The sequence below is a fragment of the Heloderma suspectum genome, chromosome 5 (genome assembly GCF_057233095.1).
Source record: "Heloderma suspectum isolate Gila_16-S chromosome 5, 16-S_ref, whole genome shotgun sequence".
In the NCBI taxonomy this organism is placed as follows: Eukaryota; Metazoa; Chordata; class Lepidosauria; order Squamata; family Helodermatidae; genus Heloderma; species Heloderma suspectum.
Genome location: NC_139462.1, coordinates 111,206,186 through 111,232,083, shown reverse-complemented (window position 1 = coordinate 111,232,083; position 25,898 = coordinate 111,206,186). Strand labels below are relative to the sequence as shown.

Below are 25,898 nucleotides of genomic sequence, written 5' to 3'. Positions count from 1 at the left end.
AAGAATCAGACTTTAAGCAGTCTCAGGAAATCAATTTTTTCCCCTGATAAGCTCTGGGTGGCTGCTGGATGGTCACAACGTCATGTATCCCTAATGACCTCCAAACGTAGCCAGCTTGGAGTAAATCACTGGTGGAGATCCCCCCCCCTGCTCTAGGGCTGTTCTAAATAGTCCCCCATGGTGGGGTGCAGTTAAGGGCGAAGAGGTCTTTGGATCCTTTGGATCCTAAGCTTTGCCTGCACCACCCACACCACACCCTGATCCTACCCGCTTTCCCACTCTTCAATATCAGAACTCCCAACAGCAGAAGGATGAGGGGCATGGACCTTTCCGTGGGGGCAGGGAACAGGATCTGAAGTCGGTCTTCCCCCTCCAAGGTCAGATTTCCCTCTTCAAGGTTAGACCCCTGTCTCTGAACTCAGAGGTGAAGATCCAATATTTCCTGAGGTCCCTGGGATGTTGTTGTATTAGGATTGCGCCTAATTGGACATTTTAACTGCCAGTGAAAGGGCCCTCGCAAAAAGCTTCCACTACTCAAATGTTCTAAATCTAGGGGATAAAGTAGCATCAAAATCATGTCAGAAAAGATAAGGGAATTCTTTCTGTAATTAGGCATGCTTTTAACAAAACCTGGCTTGTTATATATTGCAAAAAATGGAGCATGCTTGGTGTAAGGAAAAACTAATGCATGTGGGTCTTTTGAGTTTAGAAAAAAAGTTGGAGGGGGGACATGACAGAGGTTTATTAAATTATGTGTGATGTTGAGAAAGTAGATAGCAAGGCATTTTCTCCCTCTCTCATACAATTGGGTATCAATCAGTAAATTTCAGTTGATTCAGGATAGACAAAAGAAAACTCCTTCACACAATGCATAATTAATATATGGATTTCATGGTGCAGGAAGTGATGACAGACATTGGTTTTGATGGCATTAAAAAAAAGTATTAGGCACACAACCTTGGAGGACCCATGTGTCAATGGGTATTCATTATGACAGTAAAAGGTGTTTCCATGTTTGAAAGCACTATGCCACTGAACATCCATTGATGGAAAGCAAACAGCTGTTGCCCTCAAGCCTTGCTTGAGGGTTTCCTAGAAGCATCTGGTTTGCCACCATGTGACACAGGATGATGGACTAATCCTGTCTTCCCCAAACTGGTGCACTCCAGATATGTTGGACTGTAATTCCCATAATTCCCAGACAGCTATGCTGTCTTAGAATGATGGGAGTTGCAGTCCAACACATCTGGAGGGCACCAGGTTGGGGAAGACAGGACTAGATGGAGCTTCAGTCTGATCCCAGGTTCACTTTCTTATCAAGTTGTAGAAACTTAAGAAATGGTCCAGTACCCTGATATCCACCATAATAAACATCAAAGGAAGGAGAAGATTATCTCTAGTAATAGGGTCAAGAACCCAGGTGTAAATTCAACAGCTAAGCCTATAGCTAAGAAAATTGCTCAGATACATGATATGGGCAAGGAAAATGCAGAGAGCAAGGGAAACAACACACAGATAATGCAAGATAATTCCTTTAAAGTCATGGGCATGAACTTCTTGCCCTGTTTTAACAAGGCTCATTGTGTTTGAGCCATTGTATTTCACATTATTTATCTCCCCAAGAGCATGTGCCTTCGCTGGTTGACAAAAGAAGAAGAAGAAAAAGAAGAAGAGGAGGAGGAGGAGGAGGAGGAGGAGGAGGAGGAGGAAAAAACAAGGTGAAAAGAAGCATGGGATTAATCTAGTTGTGGAAGCAGATGACTGAGATTAAATACCACTTTTCCAGCTGTGAAAGGTGTACCGCAGAGCTGTTATTAACCCAGAAGAATATGGCATGAGAGCTTTGGAAGAAGCAATTTGTTAAGTGGGGACCCCTGACATCTGAATGTCTGCAAAGATCCTAGGATGAATGAGGTCCTGTCTTGTCTGACTGACCCAAATACAATTAAAATTCTGGGGCAACTTAAAACTAAAATCAGCAGAAGAGCCAATCAAACAGGATACAGAAGGATCAAGACTGGTACACAGAGCCATGAGGCCCAAAAGGCATGATGGCAGTGGTGAAAAGGGGGGCAATATTAATTACTGACTAATATTGAAGCCTTAGCTGCTGCAATTAAAATAATAGAATAGAATATTGGAGGAAACACAATATGAATAAAGGTTGCTGTTGTTGTTTATTATATTATCTGTTTACAGGAGACATGGACCAAAGAAGTTTCACTGTGGGGGGATTTCATATTTTCAGATCCTTTATGCAGAGATAATACCAAAGAGAGAAGCAGAGAATGATTGGCAACAGGACTGGCAATCTACAAGGATCAGCTTCATAGCTAGTGCTATGGACAGGGACATAAGAAAAATTTGAAACTTTGTGGCACATAGATCAAAGGCAGTGTAAGTTGGGTTGGATGCAGTGCTGAAACTACTGAGGAGTCATGGTGTGTGTGTGTGGGGGGGGGGGCGGGATGGTTGTCTAAAATTGGGGGAAATCCGACATGGGGATTGTTGATTTCATTAAGGATCCCTATATTTCCCTCATAATTTGAGTACTGGATCTGGATGCCAAAATAATGTTGGAAAGGTGGAAAGCCTACTTCCAACAAGTCTTTAACTATGGGGACACATCAAGTATTGGGTTTACACCTCCAAATTAAATTTCCAGAATTGATAGAGACTAACCCACGGTCATCCATAATGTCTTCTGATGTTAAAGGATTAATCCAAAGACTGCTTTCTAACAAACCTCCTGGAAAAGAGATTCTGCTTGCTGAGATCTTTTAGAATAATGCCTATTGGTTGGCACCCATTCAAACAAAATTGTTTTCACATATAAAAATGGAGGGTAAGATTTCTGCAGGGAGGGAGGTGTGAATCACAGTCCCAATATTCAGAAATGGAAGCAAAACAGGCCCAACCCTAAACTACTGCCCAAACCAGCTAATTGGGCATTCCCTCAAAACTTTAGGCCTGTTCCTTACATCATAAACTGGAAGGATAGGCCTCTTCAAACAATATCTCAGAGGAGCAGGTAGAATTTAAAGAGTGGGAAGAACAAGTGTTTTGCCTTTGGCCTCTTGATTCACAAATACACTTAAGGTTCAAAGAAGCAATTAGATGTAGCTTTTGTCAATCTGACAGGATTAACTGGGATAAACTGTGGTCAAAGTTATAGTGAACAAACAGCAACAGATGATTTTTTCCTCAATTAGAAAACTCTATACAGACAGACACAAGAATTAGATGTGGAATGGCCAGCTGTTTCTATTAAACTATTTGATTCCAGAATGACAAAACGCTACCTATATTCACAGGTGAGTTTTGTTTTACAAAATAAACATAAGTTATATGCTGATGATTTTGTTGTGCTGTTGTCCTCTAGTCAAGTAGGTTTTAGATGGCTATGGAGAGATTATGGGGTGATCTGTCAAAGAGAACTGCTAAATGTCAACTATACTAAACTAAGCTTGTTTTCAGGAACTGCCCTATGTATCATAAATGGTCATTTGATGAGCAGGTTATTGAACAAATTAGTGGTTTCAGTTATTTAAGGTTACTCAGTGAAGTCATTTCCATTATTTGAGGTCACAAAGAGGTAAATGGACTTGCCCTCTAACCTCAGCAAAGTTGAAAGCAATGAGATCCTCGAAAGGTATTGATTTCATAAGAAGCAATGGGGGAAATGTGATTTCCCCGTCTCTATGTATGGAAAGATTTTCCCTAGTTAATTTTTGGGACTGACATCTTGGGACTGATAGAGGCAGAACAATTGGAAACACCATGAGGTAAAAATAATAATAATAATTAAGGCCTTTAGTGGTGCTTTATCAGCATGTATTAGCATGGTGGTAGGATTCATGTTCAATGCTCTAGTCTTATGTCATCTTTCATGTATTATTGTAAACTGCTTACAGTGAATAAGAACACATTAATAGGATAATGCATCTTGGAACAAGAAAAGAATAAACCTAAGAATAACTGGATAATTTAACAAGAGAAAAAACACCAGGCATCCTATATCAATCCCAGGAATCTAAGACACAAGGGTAGTTTAATAACAACAACAACAACAAGGGATGAGGGAGCATTTTTCTAATTTGAAGATGGAGACAATTCGAACCTCACTGTTGTCACCATGTCCAGTTGATCAAAGCCACCCATGCTGTAGAGCAGGGGTAGACAACCTGGTGCCCTCCAGATGTTATGGACTATTTCCCATATTTTTCCTGATCATTGGCCATGCTGGCTGGGAATTATGGGCATTGTAGTCCAAAATATCTGAAGGGCACCAGGTTGCCTACCCTTGTGCTAGGGAATTATTTTCATGACCAGGCATCATCAGCCATTTTTTGGTACTAAGATTCAGAACAAAGCCATCTCCATATGTTGAGGGGCATTACCAGAACATTCCAAGAGAACAACATTTAAGTATCTGTGGAGCCCAGGCAACTGAGAATGTTTGTTGCCAGAAATAAGGAAGTAGGGTGGTTTTGAAGGAAGTAGGGTGGTTTCAAAGTGGAACAAAACAGGAGGTTGAATGGTTAGGCTAGTGATGTCCACCTGACAAGTATGGTTATAGGTCCACCTGAAAAGAGGTAGGATGGCATCCCGCAGCATTCCAACCCACTTCGAGCACCATTTGTCACTGTGTACTTTGCTGTATTATATGTGCTGAATTAATAAAGACTTTTATAGAGAAACTGTTAGTGAGTCTAAACTGGACAATTGTTTATCTACTGTCTAATTGGAAGAAACATATCAGCCTCAGAATGAGTGACCTGTTCCATTTCAGTGAGGCCTCCCAGGTGTAAACCTGAAATAAGAGTTTATGTACAAAGTAGTAAAATTTGCAATGGCTAGGCAGAAACTGAAAACAAAGTACCTTGAGAAAATGTAGTGAATTATAAAAATGTACATCGGTAATAATGTTTTTGAATGGTACACTGGGAACAATTAATTTGTTGCTGAAACTTTAGAATGTTCTAATTTATTAAACAATGATAAAATCTTACTTCTGATTCTTGGGACAGATAATCCATAGGTTACAGCACTCACACACATTAATGCTCATGAAAAGGCAACAAATGGCCTTCAAAACTAAATGAACTTTTCCATCTTATTTATAAGGAAGGAATCAATATAGTTTGGACAGGTGGTCTGATTTACCACTGTAACTCTCCAGATGCATACTTGTATAATTCAGCTAAAATATGTATCTAACAGAGCAGAAAATTAGAATCAGTCAAATATGTAACCTTGTAGATTCATCACTGTTATTTCAGGTTTACAGCAGGGAGGCCTCACTGAAATGGAACAGGTCACTCTGGGGCTGATACATTTCTTCAGGAGGCCCTTGATTATTTCCCTGTCCTGGGGTTAAGACATCTTCATGGTGCAGTTTAAAGATTTTTGTCTGTACATTTTGTCTGTTAATGCTGGAGCAATCTGGACTAACAAAATGGCAAACTGAGTCTAACATTTATTTTTAAATGTTAGACAACTGAGGCTAACATTTAATAAAATTCATAACCCTGGTCAGACCAAACACCATAGAACCCAGATGTCCAGCTTCTATTGACCGAATGCCCAGAATGTATCTCCTGTTCTTAGTTTTTCTAGTTCTCAAAGGTGCAAAGAAAGGCTTGTATTTTTTTTAATGCCCCCGTATTCTATCACAGATCTCTCTTGTGTTTGATTAATTTTCTCTCAATTTTATTCTCACAATACAGTTTCAGTAATGTGGTAGCAAATGTAAAACTTATCTGAGAAAAGTGTGATTTACCAAAGCCCATGATGACATACTGTATTTTATAAAAGGAAATTTAAGTGACAATCAAGGTCTTGAAGAACGCATCTTTTGTGACTTGTTGTATCTTTCACCAACTATATGGTTTCTCTTGCATAATAAATTCCCAATGGTATTGATGCTATTGTAAATGTCACATTGATATACTCCCTTGAAATGTCTTTATGATGGTAGTCACCAAGGAAAAAAGACAAGCTTTCACTCTTCTTCTGATTTTATATCTGCAATCAACTCTAGCTTGGAGACTGTCACTTTTATACTTCACTGATTTATTGATTATCTAATCAAAAACTGTTTCCCATTTTCTTAAAATTGAACTTTGACTCTTATTTTTATCACAGTTTTTCAAGGACGCAGGCTGCTCAGTATAGCAGACATTCTCATTTAAGGAACAATTTGCCAAATGTTTTCCAAAATTCAACTTTTGCCTGTTTTTTTCTTTTTAAAAAATATATTGAGGCAACGTTTTCCATACAAACAGTTCAGAAACCAATTAGCAAGTCTACTATAGGAACATACCCATACCTATGTATGAAACATGCTTGTGTTTATGAACAATAGACAGTAAAAACTGAATTAATCCTTCAGAGTCCTAGAAATGCTTCCATCAAGCTCTATTATCCTTACAAAATACATACTGTCTAGTGAGAATAGTGGTGCATCAAATCAGTATCCTGAAGCTAAACACATTGTTGTTGTTCAGTCGTGTCCGACTCTTTGTGACCCCATGGACCATAGCACGCCAGACCTTCCTGTCCTGCGCTCTCTCCCGGAGCGTGCTCAAGTTCATATTCATTGCATTGGTGATGCTATCTAGCCATCTCATCCTCTGCTGTCCCCTTCTTCTTTTGCCTTCAATCTTTCCCAGCATCAGGGTCTTTTCCAGGGAGTTTTCTCTTCGCATTAGGTGGCCCAAATATTTGAGCTTCAGCTTCAGTATCTGTCCTTCTAATCAGCAGTCAGGGTTGATTTCCTTTAGGATTGACTGATTTCACCTCCTTGCAGTCCAGGACTTCTCCAGCACCACAATTCGAAAGCATCAATTCTTTGGCGCTCAGCCTTCCTTATAGTCCAGCTCTCACAGCCATACGTTACTGCTGGGAAAACCAGAGCTTTGATTAGACGGACCTTTGTCGGCAAGGTGATGTCTCTGCTTCTTACTATGCTGTCTAGGTTTGCCATAGCTTTCCTCCCAAGGAGCAAGCGTCTTTTAATTTCATGGCTACAGTCACCGTCTGCGGTGATCTTGGAGCCCAAGAAAATAAAATCTGTCACTGCTTCCATTTCTTCCCCTTCTATATGCCAGGAAGTGATGGGGCCAGATGCCATGATCTTAGTTTTTTTTAATGTTGAGTTTCAAACCAGCTTTTGCACTCTCCACTTTCACCCTCAACAAGAGGCTGTTTAGATCCTCTTCGCTTTCTGCCATTAGGGTGGTATCGTCTGCGTATCTGAGGTTGTTGATAATTCTCTGGGCAATCTTAATTCCGACCTCTGATTCATCCAACCCGGCATTTCTCATGATGTACTCTGCATATAAGTTAAATAAGCAGGGCGACAATATACAGCCTTGTCATACTCCTTTCCCAATTTTGAACCAATCAGTTGTTCCATGTCCGGTTCTTACTGTTGCTTCTTGACCCTCGTACAGGTTTCTCAGGAGACAGGTAAGGTGGTATAGTACTCCCATCTCTTTAAGAATTTGCCACAGTTTGTTGTGATCCACACAATCAAAGGCTTTAGCGTAGTCAATGAAGCAGAAATAGATGTTTTTCTGGAATTCTCTTGCTTTCTCCATGATCCAGCGAACGTTGGTGATTTGATCTCTAGTTCCTCTGCCTCTTCGAAACCCAGCTTGTACTTCCGGTAGTTCTCGGCTCACATACTGCTGAAGCCTAGCTTGTAGGATTTTGAGCATCACCTTGCTGGCATATGAAATGAGTGCAATTGTATGGTAGTTTGAACACTCTTTGACATTGCCCTTCTTTGGAATTGGAATGTAAACTGACCTTTTCCAGTCCTGTGGCCACTGTTGAGTGTTCCAAATGTGTTGGCATATTGAGTGCAGCACTTTAACAGCATCATCTTTTAGGATCTTAAATAGCTCAGCTGGAATACTGTCATCTCCGCTAGCTTTGTTGTTAGTAATGCTTCCTAAGGCCCACGACTTCACTCTCTAGGATGTCTGGCTCAAGTTCAGTGACTGCACTATCATAGCTATCAGGGACATTCAGATCTTTCCTGTATAGTTCTTCTGTGTATTCTTTCCACCTCTTCTTAATCTCATCTGCTTTTGTTAGGTCCCTGCCTTCTTTGTCCTTTATCATGCCTGTCTTTGCACAAAAGGTTCCCTTGAGATCTCCAATTTCCTTAAAGAGATCTCTAGTCTTTCCCATTCTATTGTTTTCCTTGATTTCTTTGCATTGCTCATTTAAGAAGGCCTTCTTGTCTCTTCTTGCTATTCTCTGGAAATCTGCATCCAGATGGATATATCTTCCCCTTTCTCCCTTGCTTTTCGCTTCCCTTCTTTCCTCAGCTACTTGTAAAGCCTCATCAGACAGCCACTTTGCTTTCTTGCATTTCTTTTTCTTTGGGATGGATTGAGTTGCTGCCTCCTGAACAATGTTACGGACCTCCATCCATAGTTCCTCAGGCACTCTGTCTATCAGGTCTAATCCCTGAAATCTATTCCTCACCTCCACTGTATATTCATAAGGGATATGATTAGGTCATATCTGAATGGTTTAGTGGTTTGCCCGACATTCTTCAATTTAAGCCGGAATTTTGCGATAAGAAGCTCATGATCTGAGCCACAGTCAGCTCCAGGTCTTGTTTTTACTGCCTGTATAGAGCTTCTCCATCTTTGGCTGCAAAGGACATAATCAATCTGATTTCAATATTGACCATTTGGTGATGTCCATGTGTAGAGTCGCCTCTTGTGCTGTTGGAAAAGAGTGTTTGCTATTATCAGCGTGTTCTTTTGTCAAGACTCTATTAGCCTTTATCCTGCTTCATTTTGTACACCAAGGCCATGCTTGCCTGTTATCCCAATGATTTCTTGACTTCCTACTTTAGCATTCCAATGCCCTATGATGAAGAGGACATCTTTTTTTGGTGTTAGTTCTAGAAAGTGTTGTAGGTCTTCATAGAACCGATCAACCTCAGCTTTTTCAGCCTCAGTGGTTGGGGCATAGACTTAAATTACTGTGATGTTGAATGGTTTGCCTTGGATTCGTACTGAGATCATTCTATCATTTTTTAGATTGTACATGGACATCACCAGATGGTCAATATCGAAATCAGATTGTTTATGTACTTTGCAGCCAAAGATGGAGAAGCTCTATACAGGCAGTAAAAACAAGACCTGGAGCTGAGCAATCATTCCCTCAAGTGAGCAGTCTGGCTTTCTTTCCTGGAGTATGGACTGGTTTGATCTTCTTGCAGTCCAAGGCACTCTCAGAATTTTCCTCCAGCACCACAGTTCAAAAGCATCTATCTTCCTTCGCTCAGCCTTCCTTATGGTCCAGCTCTCGCAACCATAGGTTACTACGGGGAATACCATTGCTTTAACTATGTGGACCTTTGTTGTCAGTGTGATGTCTCTGCTCTTCATTATTTTATCAAGATTTGTCATTGCTGTCCTCCCAAGAAGTAAACGTCTTCTGATTTCCTGGCTGGAGTCAGCGTCTGCAGTAATCTTTGCGCCTAGAAAGACAAAGTCTGTCACTGCCTCCATGTTTTCTCCCTCTATTTGCCAGTTATCAATCGAGCTGGTTGCCATAATCTTGGTTTTTTTGAGGTTTAACTGCAACCCAGCTTTTGCACTTTCTTCTTTCACCTGCGTCATGAGGTTCCTCACTCCTCCTCGCTTTCAGCCATCAAAGTGGTATCATCTGCATATCTGAGATTGTTAATGTTTCTTCCAGCGATTTTAACTCCAGCCTTGGCTTCATCAAGCCCAGCACGTCGCATGATGTGTTCTGCATACAGGTTGAATAGGTAGGGTGAGAGTATACAACCCTGCCATACTCCTTTCCCAATCTTAAACCAGTCTGTTGTTCCGTGGTCTGTTCTTACCATTGCTACTTGATCATTATACAGATTCCTCAGGAGGCAGACAAGATGACTTGGTATCCCCATACCACCAAGAACTTGCCACAATTCGTTATGATCCACACAGTCAAAGGCTTTAGAATAGTCAATAAAACAGAAATAGATGTTTTTCTGAAACTCCCTGGCTTTCTCCATTATCCAGCGGATATTGGCAATTTGGTCTCTAGTTCCTCTGCCTTTTTGAAACCCAGCTTGTACATCTGGCAATTCTCGTTCCATGAATTGATGGAATCTACCTTGCAAGATCTTGAGCATTACCTTACTGGCATGTGAAATAAGTGCCACTGTTCGATAGTTTGAACATTCTTTGGTGCTTCCCTTTTTTGGTATGGGGATATAAGTTGATTTTTTCTAGTCTGTTGGCCATTCTTGTGTTTTCCAAATTTGCTGGCATATGGCATGCATCACCTTGACAGCATCATCTTGCAAGATTTTAAACAGTTCAGCTGGGATACCGTCATCTCCTGCTGCCTTGTTATTAGCAATCCTTCTTAGTTGAAGTCACTCTTCAGGATGTCTGGCTCTAGCTCACTGACCACATTGTCAAATCTATCCCTGATATTATTATCCTTCCTATACAGACCTTCCATATATTCTTGCCACCTTTTCTTGATCTCTTCTGCTTCTGTTAGGTCCTTGCCATCTTTATTTTTGATCATACCCATTTTTGCCTGGAATTTACCTCCGATGTTGCTAATTTTCTGGAAGAGGCCTCTTGTCCTTCCTATTCTATTATCATCTCCCCAATAACCACATCCAATTTGCCCTGGCTCATAGATCTTACATTCCAGGTTCCTATGGTGTGTTGATCTTTAGAACTTCGGATTCATCGTTCACCACCAGCACCATCGGCTGCTAGCTGTCCTTTCAGCTTTGAGCTAGCTGCGTCATCACATCTGGGGCTAGTTGAACTTATCCGCTGTTCCTCCCCAGTAGCATTTTGACCATCTTCCAACCTGGGAGTCCCATCTTCCGATGGTATACCGACATATCTCTGGTTGTACTGATCCATTTAGTTTTCATGGCAAGAATACTGGGGTGGGTTGCTGTTTCTTTCCCCAGGGATCATATTTAGTCTGACCTCTCTGCCATGACCTTCCCGTCTTGGGTGTCCCTTCACAGATTAGCTCATGATGTCATTGAGGTGCTCAAGCTCCAGCACCACGACAAGGTAACGATCTGCTTTGCTGAAGCAGAGTACATCATGAGAAATGCTGGGTTGGATGAATGACAGGTCGGAATTAAGATTGCCCAGAGAATTATCAACAACCTCAGATACGCAGACGATACCACCCTAATGGCAGAAAGCAAAGAGGATCTAAAGAGCCTCTTGTTGAGGATGAAAGTGGAGAGTGCAAAAGCTGGTTTGAAACTCAACATTAACAAAACGAAGATCATGGCATCTGGCCCCATCACTTCCTGGCATATAGAAATTAAAAGACGCTTACTCCTTGGGAGGAAAGCTATGGCAAACCTAGATAGCATAGTATGAAGCAGAGACATCACCTTGCCGACAAAGGTCCTTATAATGAAAGCTATGGTTTTCCCAGTAGTTACGTAATGGCTGTGAGAGCTGGACTATAAGGAAGGCTGAGCACTGAAGAATTGATGCTTTCGAACTGTGGTGCTGGAGAAGACTCTTACGAGTCCCCTGGATTGCAAGGAGGTCAAATCAGTCAATCCTAAAGGAAATCAACCCTGAGTGCTCATTGGAAGGACAGATACTGAAGCTGAAGCTCAAATATTTTGGCCACCTAATGCAAAGAGAAAACTCCCTAGAAAAGACCCTGATGCTGGGAAAGATTGAAGGCAAAAGGAGAAGGGGACGACAGAGGATGAGACGGCTAGATAGCATCACCGATGCAATGAATATGAACTTGAGCACACTCCGGGAGAGAGTGGAGGACAGGAAGGCCTGGTGTGCTATGGTCCATGGGGTCACGAAGAGTGGGACACGACTGAACGACTGAACAACAACTGCTTTTCCCACCCTTTTACTGACTATGAGTGCTACTCCATTTTTTCTAAGGGATTCTTGCCCACAGTAGTAGATATAATGGTCACCTGAATTAAATTTGCCCATGCTTGTCCAGTTTAGTTCACTGATTCCCAAGATGTCGATGTTCAATCTTGCCATCTCATGTTTGACCACCTCCAGCTTACCTTGATTCATTGATCTTACATTCCAGGTTCCTAAACAATATTGTTCTTTACAGCATCGGACTTTCTTTTCACCACCAGACACATCCACAGCTGAGTGTCCTTTCGGCTTTGGCCCAGCCGCTTCACTCTTTCTGGTGCTACTTGGAAATTCCCTCTGCTCTTCCCCAGTAGTATATTGGACACCTTCCGAACTGAGGGGCTCATCTTCCAGCATCATATCTTTTAGCCTTGTGATATGTTCCATGGGGTTTTCTTGGCAAGAATACTGGAGTGGGTTGCCATTTCCTTCTCCAGTGGACCACATTTTGTCAGAACTCTCCACCATGACCTGTCCGTCTTGGGTGGCCCTGCACGGCATGGCTTATGGCTTCACTGAGTTATGCAAGCCCCTTCGCCACAACAAGGCAGTCATCCATGAAGGGGAAAACATTAATTAGAAGTAAATCCTAGTAATTTCAGTCAGGATTACTACCTTATGCATGTGTCTGGGATTGTGTATATTGAGAAGTGTTTTCAAAAATGCCAGTGAAACAATGTCAAGATCAAACAAGATTCTTCCTTCCTTTCTTTAAGAAAAGAAAAAAGCAGAACACCACAATTACAGTTGTGGTACACCACAATTACACAACTGAACACCACAATTTAAGAAAAGAAAAAAGCAGAACACCACTATATCTTTGAGGTATAGGACAGCACAAGGACATTGGCATTTACTACGTATTAGAGCGTATGAGAATAATCAGAGCTGGCATCAAATATAGGCATGGTCAGGCACCTGCCAAGGACTCGCATCCCAGCAGGGGCCCACTGTCAAGTACCCCCTGGACTGGCTCCATGTGGTACTGAAAATAAGTATCTGAGAAGAACCAGACACTTGGCTACATTAATGTTTTCATGCATTTCCTCTAGGGGAAGATTACAGAAATTAGAACTGTCCTTTAAAACATGCTGTTCCTCAACCCTGACCCTTGAGAACAGTTTGGTTACATCCCTTAGGGCATGTTCCCACTGAGACCACAGTAAACTCAGACTCTACTTCTGAGTGTCGGTGGGGACTTGCATGATAAAATTCCATTATTCCCTCCCCCCCCCCCCGCTCTTTAGGGGGAACCAATCCTTCCTACACATAGAAAAATAGCATAGAGAAGGGTAAACCAGAATCTTGACTTTTTATTTTCTGTGGAGGGTTTTCCCCTCCTATAGAGGAGCATTCCATCTTGTGAGCTCTCTCCTGCAGTCTGAAATGGTGAAAATAAGACATAGATCTATCCCTGAGAATAGATCTATCCATGAGAATTAGAACTTAGAGGAGGGGTGGGCAACTTGTGGTCTTGTGGTTTGGCCTAAAACTCCCAGCACCCCTCACCATTGTCTATGCTGGCTAGGGCAGTTGAGAGTTGTAGGCCAAAACAATTGGAAGGCCCCAAGTTGCTCATCCCTGCAAGTTATAGAGGCAAATAGAGGCATTTGCGTAAAAAGTGTGCACCTGTAAATGCAGCATACATAGCCGAAAGATAACCTTTGAGCAGGAGGTTGAAAGTCTGTTTTCATGTTTGCAATAGTGATGATATCTTTATTTTATGCTGTGCACAACCACATTAAGCTGAGGCAGCTTGTCTTTAAGTCTATTAATCTTGCAGTCCTATAAACATTGGCTGTATTCGCATCAAGATACAAAAAACACTTTTAACTCCCCAGGGTGCTATTTTGCAATGTGTGAACACAGTGGAGAAAATAAACTGAATATACATTCTATTCATGTAGGTATTCCATGTATGCTTAGGTTGATTTACAAAAAATCCAGTGCTAAGCCTCATAAAAACTTCCATTATCTTGGATGTGTACTTCAAAGTAAATTTGATTTTCACTTAAATCAAAATAACTTCTAAGCACATCTATTTAGGATGAAGAGGGGAGTTAGCCCCAGTGGTATCAGTGGAACAAACAGTCCAATTCACAGTAGGCAAAAACGAAATTAATTGGATTTAACCCTTTTTGATGTCTCTGAGGACTAGGGCAATCGTGGCCAACTGGTGGTCTATTGGCTGGATCTAAGCCTGTAAATGCAGCATACATAGCTGAAAGATAACCTTTGAGCAGGAGGTTGAAAGTCTGTTTTCTGTCTGTTAACAGGTATGTTAACAGAAAGTCTGTTAATCTTACATGGGACTTCGGGTTCCTATAAAAAAATATTGCCCACAGTTTTGAGCGAAAAATCTTTTTTAAAGTTGTAAAAAGTAGAGAGATTCCACACTCCAATGATACATCTCTCTTATTCGTTATATGCAACATTTAAATGGACATATTTATATAAAATGCTATGCCTCAGCTCTATGACTGTAAAACCTTTAATGCTAGATGGGCCAATTTTATTGTGGAGCCTAACTCCACAATAAGGGGGATCACTTTCTGCAGCAAAATGCACTTCTGCCCACAGACTACTGTCTGGAGAATAATACAGCCTCCAAAAATACAGAAAATGGCAGTTTCTGGTCTAGCAGTCTAATTCTATCCATGTTTACTCATAAGTAAGTTCGACTGAGCTGACAGTAGCTTACTTCCAAGTTAGTGTGCATAGGACTGTAGTGGTTACTTGCTTTAAATCCCAGTCACTTCAGCATACCATAACTGTGAGCTAAGTTCTTCAGCTGTAATCCTCAGCATATTTACTTAGAGGTAAGTAAAGTGTTAATGCCTTACACTGGATTAATTAGGGACAAAGTAGATGCAAGCTAAATGCATCACTTGCTACTGCATTGTTTCTAAAAACTATTAATAACAGGAACGTGGAGGGTGTGCGTCTCATTTTCATTGGGATGGTGATGCACAAGGTGTGGGTGTGTGGTCACAAGCTTCCTAGAAGCATCTGGCTGGCAGAGCCGGCCCTACCCTTGGACAGAATGAGATGGCTGCCTCAGGTGGCAGATGCTGACAGGCGGGGAGCAGAGGGCGTATGTGTGCCTTTCTGTCCTGCTTGCCCTAAGCTAGCCTGCCACATTCAGGTACAATGGAGAATGCTGCCCCATCACCAGTGCTGAAGTAAAATTCAGTTACCAGTCTGGTCATCTCTTGTACATGGAATTGGGGGAGGTACAACCTTGTTCACTTCAGACAGCAAAATGTCTTGTGCCTGGCTAGCTACGGTTGGACACAGAATTTTGGGCTATACTGACTTTTGGTTCAGACAGAATTAGTTCAGCGGGGCAGTATGTGAAGGCTGGAATGTAGTTCATTAAAGAGACAGAAGTCTGAGTTACTGAAGTTGGTGGGGAACACCAAACTATTTCCTTTCTTGGAGAATTCCTCTGCTTTAAAGACTAGTACATTTTTTTGCCTGCTTGCCTGCTCCTCCTTGGCCAACTTGAACATTTGTAAATAAACAGAAAGGTTTATGCCAGAATAATTTTGTTTGTCTTTAAGGTGCTACAAGATTCTTTGTTGTTTTTACCAAAGAACAAAGAAGAGGCTGTTAGAAGTCTCTATCTACCTAATTAGATAGAGAGCCAGTGTGGTGTAGTGGCTAGAGTGTTGGACTGGGAGTCGGGGAATCCGGGTTCTAGGCCGCACTTGGCCATGGAAGCTCAGTGGGTGACTTTGTCACAGTCACAGACAATCACCCCACCCCACCCCACAGGGTTGTTGTTGTGAGGCTAAAACGGAGAGGAGGAGGATTATGTACACCGCCTTGGGTTCCTTAAGGAGAAAAAGGTGGGATATAACTGAAATAAATAAATATTTGTTTGTTTGTTTGTTTGTTTTAAGGATTTCTAGGCTGCCTTTCAGGACAGAAGTCCTCCCAAGGCGGCTTACAACATTAAAATTCATATAATTAAAAAAAGAAGCAAAAATATACAATAATATGGCAGAAAACATTAATAAAACAACAGACACCAGAAATAAAACTTTACTAAAAACGTACAGCATAATTGCAGCTACAGAGCAGAACTGTCCAGTAAAAAATTGTTCAGGGAAGGCCAGAGTAAACAAGTAGGTCTTCAGGCCTTCCTAAAAGCCTGCAATGTTGTGACTTGACACCAGCCTTTTTAAAGCCCTCCTCTCAAAAACTTCCTACTGATGAGGAAGTGCTATGCTGCTTGGGACTCAGATCTAGAATTTGGCTGACTTTGCATTGCATAAGAGTGGAATGCACCAAACCTGTTGGGTTCACAAAATATCTGCTGAGCTTGAGTTTGTCAGTTTTACTAGGGCAGAACACAGTTTGTTGCCGTTTCTAACTAAGTGCTCTCTCATTCTGTAAAGGCACTTTGCTTTGCAGTCAACCTTTATTGTTGGCAAGCGACCACGCAAATTATGCTGCTTCTATTCCTCAGAGCTAAATTTTCTTGTGAGCATTTAACGGCATGTCCACCTGGTATTTATTTGTTACGTTTGTATTGTGCTTATCTGCTGAGGAGCTCAGAATGCCACTGCAGTCTTTGCAAACTCTGTGAGGTAGGCGAAACCAGTCTTCCCCAACCTGGGCCCCTCCAGATGTGTTGGACTACAACTCCCACCATCCCCAGATCTGGAGGTCATCTGGTTGGGGGAGGCTGGATTAGACTGTGAGGGAATGAAAGTCATGCTTCAGAGCCAAGTGGGGATTTAATGCTGGTGCTGGAAAGAGTCTTCTTGTGTCATTTGCTCTGAGCCCCACAACTCCTTGCTTCCCACTGTACTGGATGTCCCAGGAGTGCAATAACACAAAAGAGACTGATGCCCCCTGCCCCCCACCAAACCAAATGCAAATGAAGAAATTTGTAATTGAGTGCACAGAAATTTGTAATTGAGTGGTCTGAGGCCTACAGAGGCGAAAGGAAAAAGGGTCAGGCTTAGAGGCCTGGAGTTTTCTGTAGGGAGAGGGTAACCCCGAGAGGAGTAGTTTAATTTCTCCACAAGTTTCATTTCTTCAAGTCTGAAGCAGTAATTTTGGTTTTGAGGGAGGAGGGTATATAAAGAGAGGGGGAGAGCCAGTAATGGTTAGAAAGACCAGGCTGCAGCCAGAGCAAGAGCGAGCCAGAGCCTGACCTGAGAGCAGAGGCTGAGAGTGAGCAGGAAGCAGCAGCATAGAAAAGTCTAAGGACAGGTACGGTACAGGAAGTTATGTTTTGCAACTTTTCTTTTAATGACTTTTGTATCATTCAGCTCTATTGCGTAATTACCTTTAGTTGTAATTTGTTTGCTTTAAATCTACTGTTTTAAGTAGATTACTGTTGTAGTTAAAGCCTGTGTCTAGAGCGGCAGTCACCTCACATCTACAGCCTCAACCCTACATTACTGGAAAGGGGAAGGTAAAAGAAGGAAGGTAGGACTCTTCAGGAGGCAAGACATCCTTAAGGAGTTGCTCAGGGGGCCCAGGTCATAAAGGGAACCTTGACAAGGGGTGAGGAGCCTGTGACCATTAGCATGGCTAATGGTCAGGGATGATGGGTATTGCAGTCCAACATCTGGAGGGCCACAGATTCCCAACCTGTGTGAGCCTTCCTGGATAGGACCAACAGTCCATCTAATCTAATATTCTGTTTCCAACAGTGGCTTCTGGGAAGATTGCAAGGAGACCATGAAGACAATAGCCCCACCTCCTGCTCTTATTCTCTTATATGGCTTTTATTCAGCACTAAACTGCCTCTGAACATGAAACCCAACTGAACTATCATGGCTAATAGCCACTGAAAGACCTATCGTCCTATCTGAATTTTTTCTAATCCTCCTTTTACGCCATTTAGGCTTATGGCCATCATTACCAGTAGTAGGAATGATTTCCATAAGTTAATAATGCATCATGTAGAGAAGTACTTCCTTTTGTCTGTCCTGAAATCTACTACCACCAACTGACTTAACTGGGAAGCCGAAAGTTCTAGCATTATAAGCGTGGGATAAAAAATCCCTCTCTATCCACTGTCTCTACACCATGCATAATATTATAAGCCTCTGCTACACCCCGCCCCTCTCTAAGTTGTCTAAATATACACATTTATCAAAATTTGTATCATTTCTGGTGGTAGAAGTGTCAATATAATGCAGGATTATTGGATACAGCCAGGTGACTGGGGACATAGATAGCAGGACATAGATTTATCTTCAATATTATGACAGACATTGCAATCGTATGCACGTTTATTCAGAAGTCCTATCAAGCTCCCAGGTAAGTGTGTATAGGACTGCAGCCTAAATTACTCTGATGGGATTTATTTATTTATTTATTTATTTCTATACTGCCCAATAGCCGAAGCTCTCTGGGCGGTTCACAAAAATTAAAACCAACAAGCACACAGTAAAACAATATAAAATATAAAAACATTAAAACCACAATATAACAATATAACAATACAACCAGAATAAAACCAGCATACAACCTAGCAGCAATGCAAATATTTAAAATACAGATTTAAAACAGCAAAGCTAAAAGACTAGAAAGCTAACATGATAAAATGCCTGGGAAAATCATGCCTAAAAAAATCTGACAGCAAGAATACTATTTTAATCAGATGCCAGTGGTCAGTAAACTATTTTTAGGACAACTGAATATTATGTTGCAAACTTTATATATTTTTGTTTGACTACCTAGGGTCAAATCAATAAATTAAATTGACTGATGACAGCTACATCCAATGCATGTTTACTCAGAAGCAAGCCCCTCTTAGGTCAATGGGGCTTTGGCTCAATTAAGTGGGTATAGCATTGTAGCAGACAGTGCAATCCTACACATATTTATTCAGAAGTAAGTCCCTCTATGCTTCATGGAATTTACGCCTAGGCAAGTGTGCCTAGGATTCCAGCCTGATTTATTAAGTTGGCAAATACTCCTTCAGTGGCTGAACAGTTAAACAGGATTCTGAAGATGACAGAAACAGGCAAACTGACAGACATTGTATGTGAGAAGAATGGTCAGTGGTCATATTTATTTTTTATTTTATTTAGCTCCTGCTCTATCCCATGGTCTTTCTGCTTCATGGACTATGCTAAAGCCTTTGATTGTGTGGATCACAACAAACTGTGGCAAATTCTGAAAGAGATGGGGGTACCAGACCACCTTACCTGTCTCCTGAGAAACCTGTACGAGGGTCAAGAAGCAACAGTAAGAACCAGACATGGAACAACCAATTGGTTCAAAATTGGGAAAGGAGTACGACAAGGCTGCATATTGTCATCCTGCTTATTTAACTTATACGCAGAGTACATCATGAGAAACGCCGGGTTGGATGAATCACAGGTCGGAATTAAGATTGCCCAGAGAATTATCAACAACCTCAGATACGCAGATGATACCACCCTAATGGCAGAAAGCAAAGAGGATCTAAACAGCCTCTTGTTGAGGGTGAAAGAGGAGAGTGCAAAAGCTGGTTTGAAACTCAACATTAAAAAAACGAAGATCCTGGCATCTGGCCCCATCACTTCCTGGCATATGGAAGGGGAAGAAATGGAAGCAGTGACAGATTTTATTTTCTTGGGCTCCAAGATCACCGCAGACGGTGACTGTAGCCATGTAATTAAAAGACGCTTGCTCCTTGGGAGGATAGCTATGGCAAACCTAGACAGCATAGTAAGAAGCAGAGAAATCACCTTGCCTACAAAGGTCCGTCTAATCAAAGCTCTGGTTTTCCCAGCAGTAACGTATGGCTGTGAGAGCTGGACTATAAGGAAGGCTGAGCGCCGAAGAATTGATGCTTTCGAACTGTGGTGCTGGAGAAGACTCTTACGAGTCCCCTGAACTGCAAGGAGGTCAAATCAGTCAATCCTAAAGGAAATCAGCCCTGACTACTCATTGGAAGGACAGATACTGAAGCTGAAGCTCAAATATTTTGGCCGCCTAATGCGAAGAGAAAACTCCCTGGAAAAGACCCTGATGCTGGGAAAGATTGAAGGCAAAAGGAGAAGGGGATGGCAGGGGATGAGATGGCTAGATAGCATCACCGATGCAATGAATATGAATTTGAGCACACTCCGGGAGAGCATGGAGGACAGGAAGGCCTGGTGTGCTATGGTCCATGGGGTCACGAAGAGTCGGACACAACTGAACGACTGAACAACAACAACTATCCCATGGTCTCAGAATGGCTTTTAGCAGTTTTTCTAAGTCTTAATAATTCTGTCTCCAAGGGGCTCACCATTAAAGAAATTAAATGGTTTAGGGGATAAAAGAGGCCAAATGAAATAAAAATGACATTGTGAATGTAATATTTATTGGAGAACAAAATAAAAAAAATGTAATACCCACACCACACTATAACCAACCAGTCCAAAAACCCGTAGGAAGGACAGTGGTCTTTGCAGGCAGCTATTGGTGAAATGCTTCTTTGTTAAATAGGTGATGAAGAGCCAGCCAGGCTGGGCAGTTAACAGGGTTCAGTTTCAGGTGTGGAATGTATCAGCATATGGAAAAAATGGACTTCATTTCTTAGGGCACAATCCTATGGTCGCTAGTCAGAGGCTTAGATGGCCATAGGATTGGTTGGTTCCCAGAGAACCAACCTGCACCCCCTCCCACGCTGCCTCCTAGGCAGCACGGATCGGCCCTGTGCTCTGCACTTGGAAGAACAGCGTGGAGCGGGGGAAACAGGGCATTCCTGGGGGTGGGCCAGGGCGGGGAGGTAGGAAGTGCTGGTACAACACTTCCTATGTGTCATCTGGCCTCCCCACCCCGTGCTCCGACGTCCTGCGGCTAGACAGCCAAAATTGGCTGTCTAGCCATGAAAGCACAGTGGCGGGAGTGCAGAGGAGATCCGCTCCTCACCTCTCCTCCCTCCCTGCACCGGATAGGTGGGCGCCCCCAAGTTTGGAGGTGACCGTCAATCTGCATAGGATTGCTCTCTTAATGACTAGAATACTTAAATACTCATGTCTATTCACAATGACTATTCTCTTTGTAAATGTTTGCCTTAAACCATTCCTCTACAATATGATAAAATAACCTGCAGCAGTTTGACTCAATCCCCTTCAGGAGAACATTTTAATACTAGTTGTAGTTACTCGTGGAGGGAAAACACTCGATGGTCATGTCGGCCTTAAGTTTTGAAGGTTCACACTGACCCTGTCAGTATATGTAGATATTACAATTGATATTAAGTATTCCCTCTCTCCAAAAAACTCCTGCATAGCCCCAAATACAATGTGCTGAGGATAAACTGAAGTTGTTAAACAATACATTTCTCTTTCACATCCCATGCATTGCAATAATTTTTCTTGAACCTTCTCTTCCCTTTCCAGACACCCTAGTGCTGAAAGCAGGATGCCAGCTGTACAAACCTGAAGAGTTATGGTGGCCCTGTTAATGATCCCTGAGCACTGGGGCTGCCAGCTTCTTTTGTGGTCAAAAATTCTGTCACCTCAGGCTGACTGCCCTTTTACTGACTTCCCCAGAAACTCATTTTTGAGATGGACTTAGTGGTAAAGTGCCTCTCAGAATGCACAGAATTCCTTTCCTCTCTGAAAAGATGCAGTGGAAAAATAGACACTAGAATACATACTACAATAACAACAATTCAGCAGCAACTCCTCCTGCAAACTGATGCCTTACTGTTCCTGTATTTGCTATGACAGCATACAAATGCCCTGTAAAAACCTTGGTTGGAAATGTTGATGGCTTTCCACCTTCTAATTCTGGCAATCAGTCCAAAAAGCAAACATCTGGCCAACTGGCAACCCTCCACACGAGACATGAAAAGGAGCACAATATGGGCTGATGCGATCTTGTGCATGTCTGCTGAGGTGACTGGCAGTGCAATCCTGTGAATGTTTACCCAGAAGTAAGGCCCATTGAATTTAATGGGTCTTAATCCCAGGTAAGTGGGTAAATGAAAGCCTTCATCCTCTGAGACATGGAGTACTTCTTTCCACCTCCTGTGATGTACCCCCCCCTTTTAAGGCAAAATCCACCTGTATCCTAGTTAGAGAACTGGACAAGCTGTTCAAGGGCAAACAGGCTGTAGCCTGGATGCCCTTGAACAGCTTATCCAGTTGTCTGAATATGATACAGGTGGACTTTGTCTTTAAAAAAATAGAGCTACATCACAGGAGTTGGAAGGAAGAAATCCACACCTGGGAAGACCAAACTAGAGAGTTTGGGGTGTGCTTTAGGGTGCCATTGGCTCACACAGGGAGAGAGCGATGCCCAACACAGCCCTGGCCAGCAGCACCCCATCTCAACTGGGCATGCATGCTAGGAGATGCCAGTAAGGTGTAGTGCAGCCTTCTCCAAACTGGTGTCCTCCAGATGTTTTGGAATACAGCTCCCAGTATTCCTGACCATTGGCCATGCTGGCAGGGGCTGATGGGAGTTAAGGTCCAAAACACCTGGAAGACACCTGGTTGGGGAGGGCTGGTGTAGTGGTTAGAATGTTGGACCAGGATTGGGGAGGCCTCGATTCTAATCCGCACTTGGGGAATAAGGAAGGAGGAAACTCCAGATGCTGAAAAAGGGATTATCTGTAGACCCAATGCATTTTGAAAAATCCTTCCCCAGGGGCACTTTATACAAAGGATGGAACAATCTGAAAATGAAACGTAATCAAATAAAACATAAGCTCTTATTGAACAGTATTAAAGCAAAAACTGTTCCACCTATTTTAGTGAAAAAGACTTGAGGTCTAAATAAATAAAGAGATGATAATTCCAATCCTCTTTCCTTTGTTCCTGTTTATGGCGCTATCCTGTTCTTGTTGACAAATCCACACTCAGCCATGAATCTTGTCATTCTCTCTCAGCCTGACCTACCTCACAGAGCTGTCATGAAAATAAAATGGGGGCAAGGAACCAGGTACTCTGTTTTGAGCTCCTTAGAGGAAAGGCAGGACATAAATGTAATAGAATAAAGAAATGCCCAGAATCCTCTGCAAAATGCAAGTGTTCCGTAGCATATTGCGCAGGGATTCCTCAGCAGACAAATCATTGTAGAAGGCTGGAAATGTGAAAATGACCGATATCGAGACAATATAATTCACACACTCACCCATGAAGTAGCTGGTAATCTTACAGAAGGTGCTGCCGAAAATGAAATCCTTCAGGAGGTTAGGAATAAGGGTGAAGGGCATGCAGAAGAAGCAAAGCATGAGGTCGCTGATGGCCAGAGACAGCAGGAATATGTTGGTGACAGTCCTCATCCTCTTGTTTCTGATCAGCACGATGATTACCAGGGTGTTTCCCAGGACACTGAGCAAAAAGATCAGGGAATACAGAAGGATCCGAACTGTCTGGTCCAAATCTGAAAGCAAAAATGAAAAATAATCAGAACTGGAAGAAGCACATCTGGAAATTATGAGTCACATATGGCCATGCTAAGTGGATGTTTCTTTTCTATACAGCTTAATGTGGCCACATGCAAAGGAAGACCGGGATCTTGTACCTCTCGTAGTTGTATTGTAGAGGGTATTTCAATTGATGCAGCTTTTTTCACCCTTGCATGAAAGCGTTCCTGAACGGCCAGGGGGCTAGCACCCACCCAAAGAAGTAGCTGGGCCCCCACAGTTACTGGGCCCCCACAGTTACTTGAAAGAAAGGCACTTTTCACATTCTTGCCCCCCTTTTTTCCTAGTGCCACCATGCTACCCTTGCCCAAATGCCCTCTTCTAAATGACTAAATCATTGGATTCCCATGCTGTGTTAATTGCTGATATACACAGTAGGTGTGTGTATGTATGTGTTTGGGGGCATTTGCAGGGGAGAGGCTGGAGGCAGGGGAGAAGGTGCATAACCCAATCCCATGATGGCTGTGTCTCCTCAGCAAGCTCTGCACTTGGCTGCACCCTCTGCTGGGGTTGTGAGAGACGTTTGCCAGTCAACTTGGGAAATGGCAGTTGTTTTCCCTCCTCGGAGTTGTAAACACAGAGTGATAAATAGAGACAGGGTTAAGCTGTCTCTCCTGCCTGTCACTTCTCTGCAAATATCCCCACACACACATACACCTCTGGTTTGCACGCCAAAGGTGGAACTGGGAATTCCACCTTTAAAATAAGGAGAACTAGGTGTTATCTCAAATGCTATAAAAAGTGGCAACAATGAGCCCTTGTATCTAGGCTAATGTAAATCACAGATCTAGTCTATATTTTGTCTGGTTGTTTCCGTTGCATTCTCAAGTATAATTTGAAATGCCTGTCAGATCCTGTGCTTGAAACTAGTCTACCTGAAATACATCTCATGCCTTTTAAAAGGGTGGTACACTCAGCATCTTATACTTTATTACTACTCATTACAAGTAGTTATACATTATAAAGTTTGCAAATCCCCATTTTGGATCACCTAGGAATCTCACTCCATTAGACAGCAGAAAACTAATACAGAACTGCACGTTTTGACACGGTTGGTATAATCTGTGCCTGTTCATTCCTTACTGTTCATAATAGTTGTAATGGCACTTGTAGTGTTAAAAAAAATGGTTAGAAATTTATTGGTGTTTTAACTTACTCTTTTAAACATTTTCTGCCCTGTGTTGCAACAGTTACATTTTCTAGTCAACCTGTACATTGTTCTCTAGGCATAGTTACAATCAGAAAGTTAAAACATTTATTTTTGGCTTTCCTCTCTCGTGAAAACTTATCAACAAATGTCTGTTTTCACAAGCTTGATCTAAAATCCTTCCTAAATTATTTACCATAGATTAGCTGCAGTGCAGGTGAAACTGGTTGGTTTAAATTTTTGTTTAAATTGTACCTACCTTTAAAAGGCAGAGGAGAACGATTCATACAGAAAATTCTATAATTTTCTAAGTTGAGTTCACACAGGAGTGCAGAAATGTTGGTGTCGATGCCAACTAGGCTGTCATTAAACATATCCATCCTTCACTCTCCAGAGGTTAGTTGCTAAGGCAGAAAGCGTAGTTTGGGGACTATCTGTCCATCCTTATGATGAATGCAAAAAATCCTTCACTGGGGGGCTTTGACAGAGTCAGTTGTCCAAGGTAGTCTTTTTTCAGTCCCGCATGAGGAAGGTTTAGTCCACAGAATTCTATGAAGCTTGGGAATGGTTGTTTCTAGTAAGACATGAGACAGCTTGGATGCTGCAGAGAGAAATGCATGCATGCACACAAGCCCTCCGTTTCCTCTCTTCTAGATCCTCCCCCTTCTATAATTGACCAAGCTGGTGTTGGGATCATAACCATACTGGAGAATTATTACACAATTAACCCCTTGCACAATTGTTCTTAGCTGCTCACATATGCACAGGACTTCTCCATGTATAGTTATTTATAAACCAGAATCAATAAATCAATTGCAATACAAGATGCCACAAATCAGATTTGTGCAGCCTGCTCTAAGGCATATTTACTCAGAAGTAAATCCAATTAGTACAGTGGGACTTTCTTCAAAGCGTGCACAAAATGACAGCCTAAGGCAATAACATATCATAGGATGTTCACAAGTATAGTTCCTTTTAAAATATACATAACACTTCTTTTACGTTTCTCATAATACTAGATCAGTACAAACTGTTTATTTAAAATATTTCTAAACTGGCCATCATTCAATGGATTCCAGGTCCAGGTATAATACATATAAAAATTATTTAATCAAATTAAAAAAATAAAACAGTATCCTTCATAGCAATTTCAGGCAAAAAGGCAGCAAAAGTTCATAAAATTACATGCAGACTGAGACAACACAATCCTTTAAAATGCCAGACAACTAGAAAAGTTTTGACATGTTGCTAGAGAGATCATAATGTTGGCACCAGTCATACCTCTTTGGGGGTGGGCACCCCAGAGTCAGAGTGCCACTGCAGAAAAAACCTTCTCCTTGGTGCTTACATAATGTACCTCTGCCAAGCAAGGCACTCAGATGAGGAGGTGATTACAATGTAGAACCAGGCAATCTAGCTGCAAATGCAG

At 42.0% G+C, this 25,898-nt stretch overlaps 1 protein-coding gene across 3 annotated transcripts in view; it reads right to left on the bottom strand.

The window, feature by feature from the left end:
• CCKAR (cholecystokinin A receptor) overlaps positions 1-25,096 on the bottom strand; it is a 38,323-nt gene extending 13,227 nt beyond the window's left edge. The window contains exons 1-2 of one of the 3 annotated variants that reach the window (XM_084856977.1): positions 24,729-25,096; positions 23,028-23,279 (exon numbers count right to left, since the gene is read on the bottom strand). In XM_084856977.1, the coding sequence (XP_084713103.1) occupies positions 23,028-23,279; positions 24,729-24,849 (373 nt within the window). In that variant the 5' untranslated portion in view covers positions 24,850-25,096. Of the gene's footprint in view, positions 1-23,027; positions 23,280-23,420; positions 23,802-24,728 lie in introns of those variants that run through there. The other 2 variants (XM_084856976.1, XM_084856978.1) reach the window with 2 other exon arrangements.
• Between the last annotated feature and the right edge of the window lie 802 nt (positions 25,097-25,898).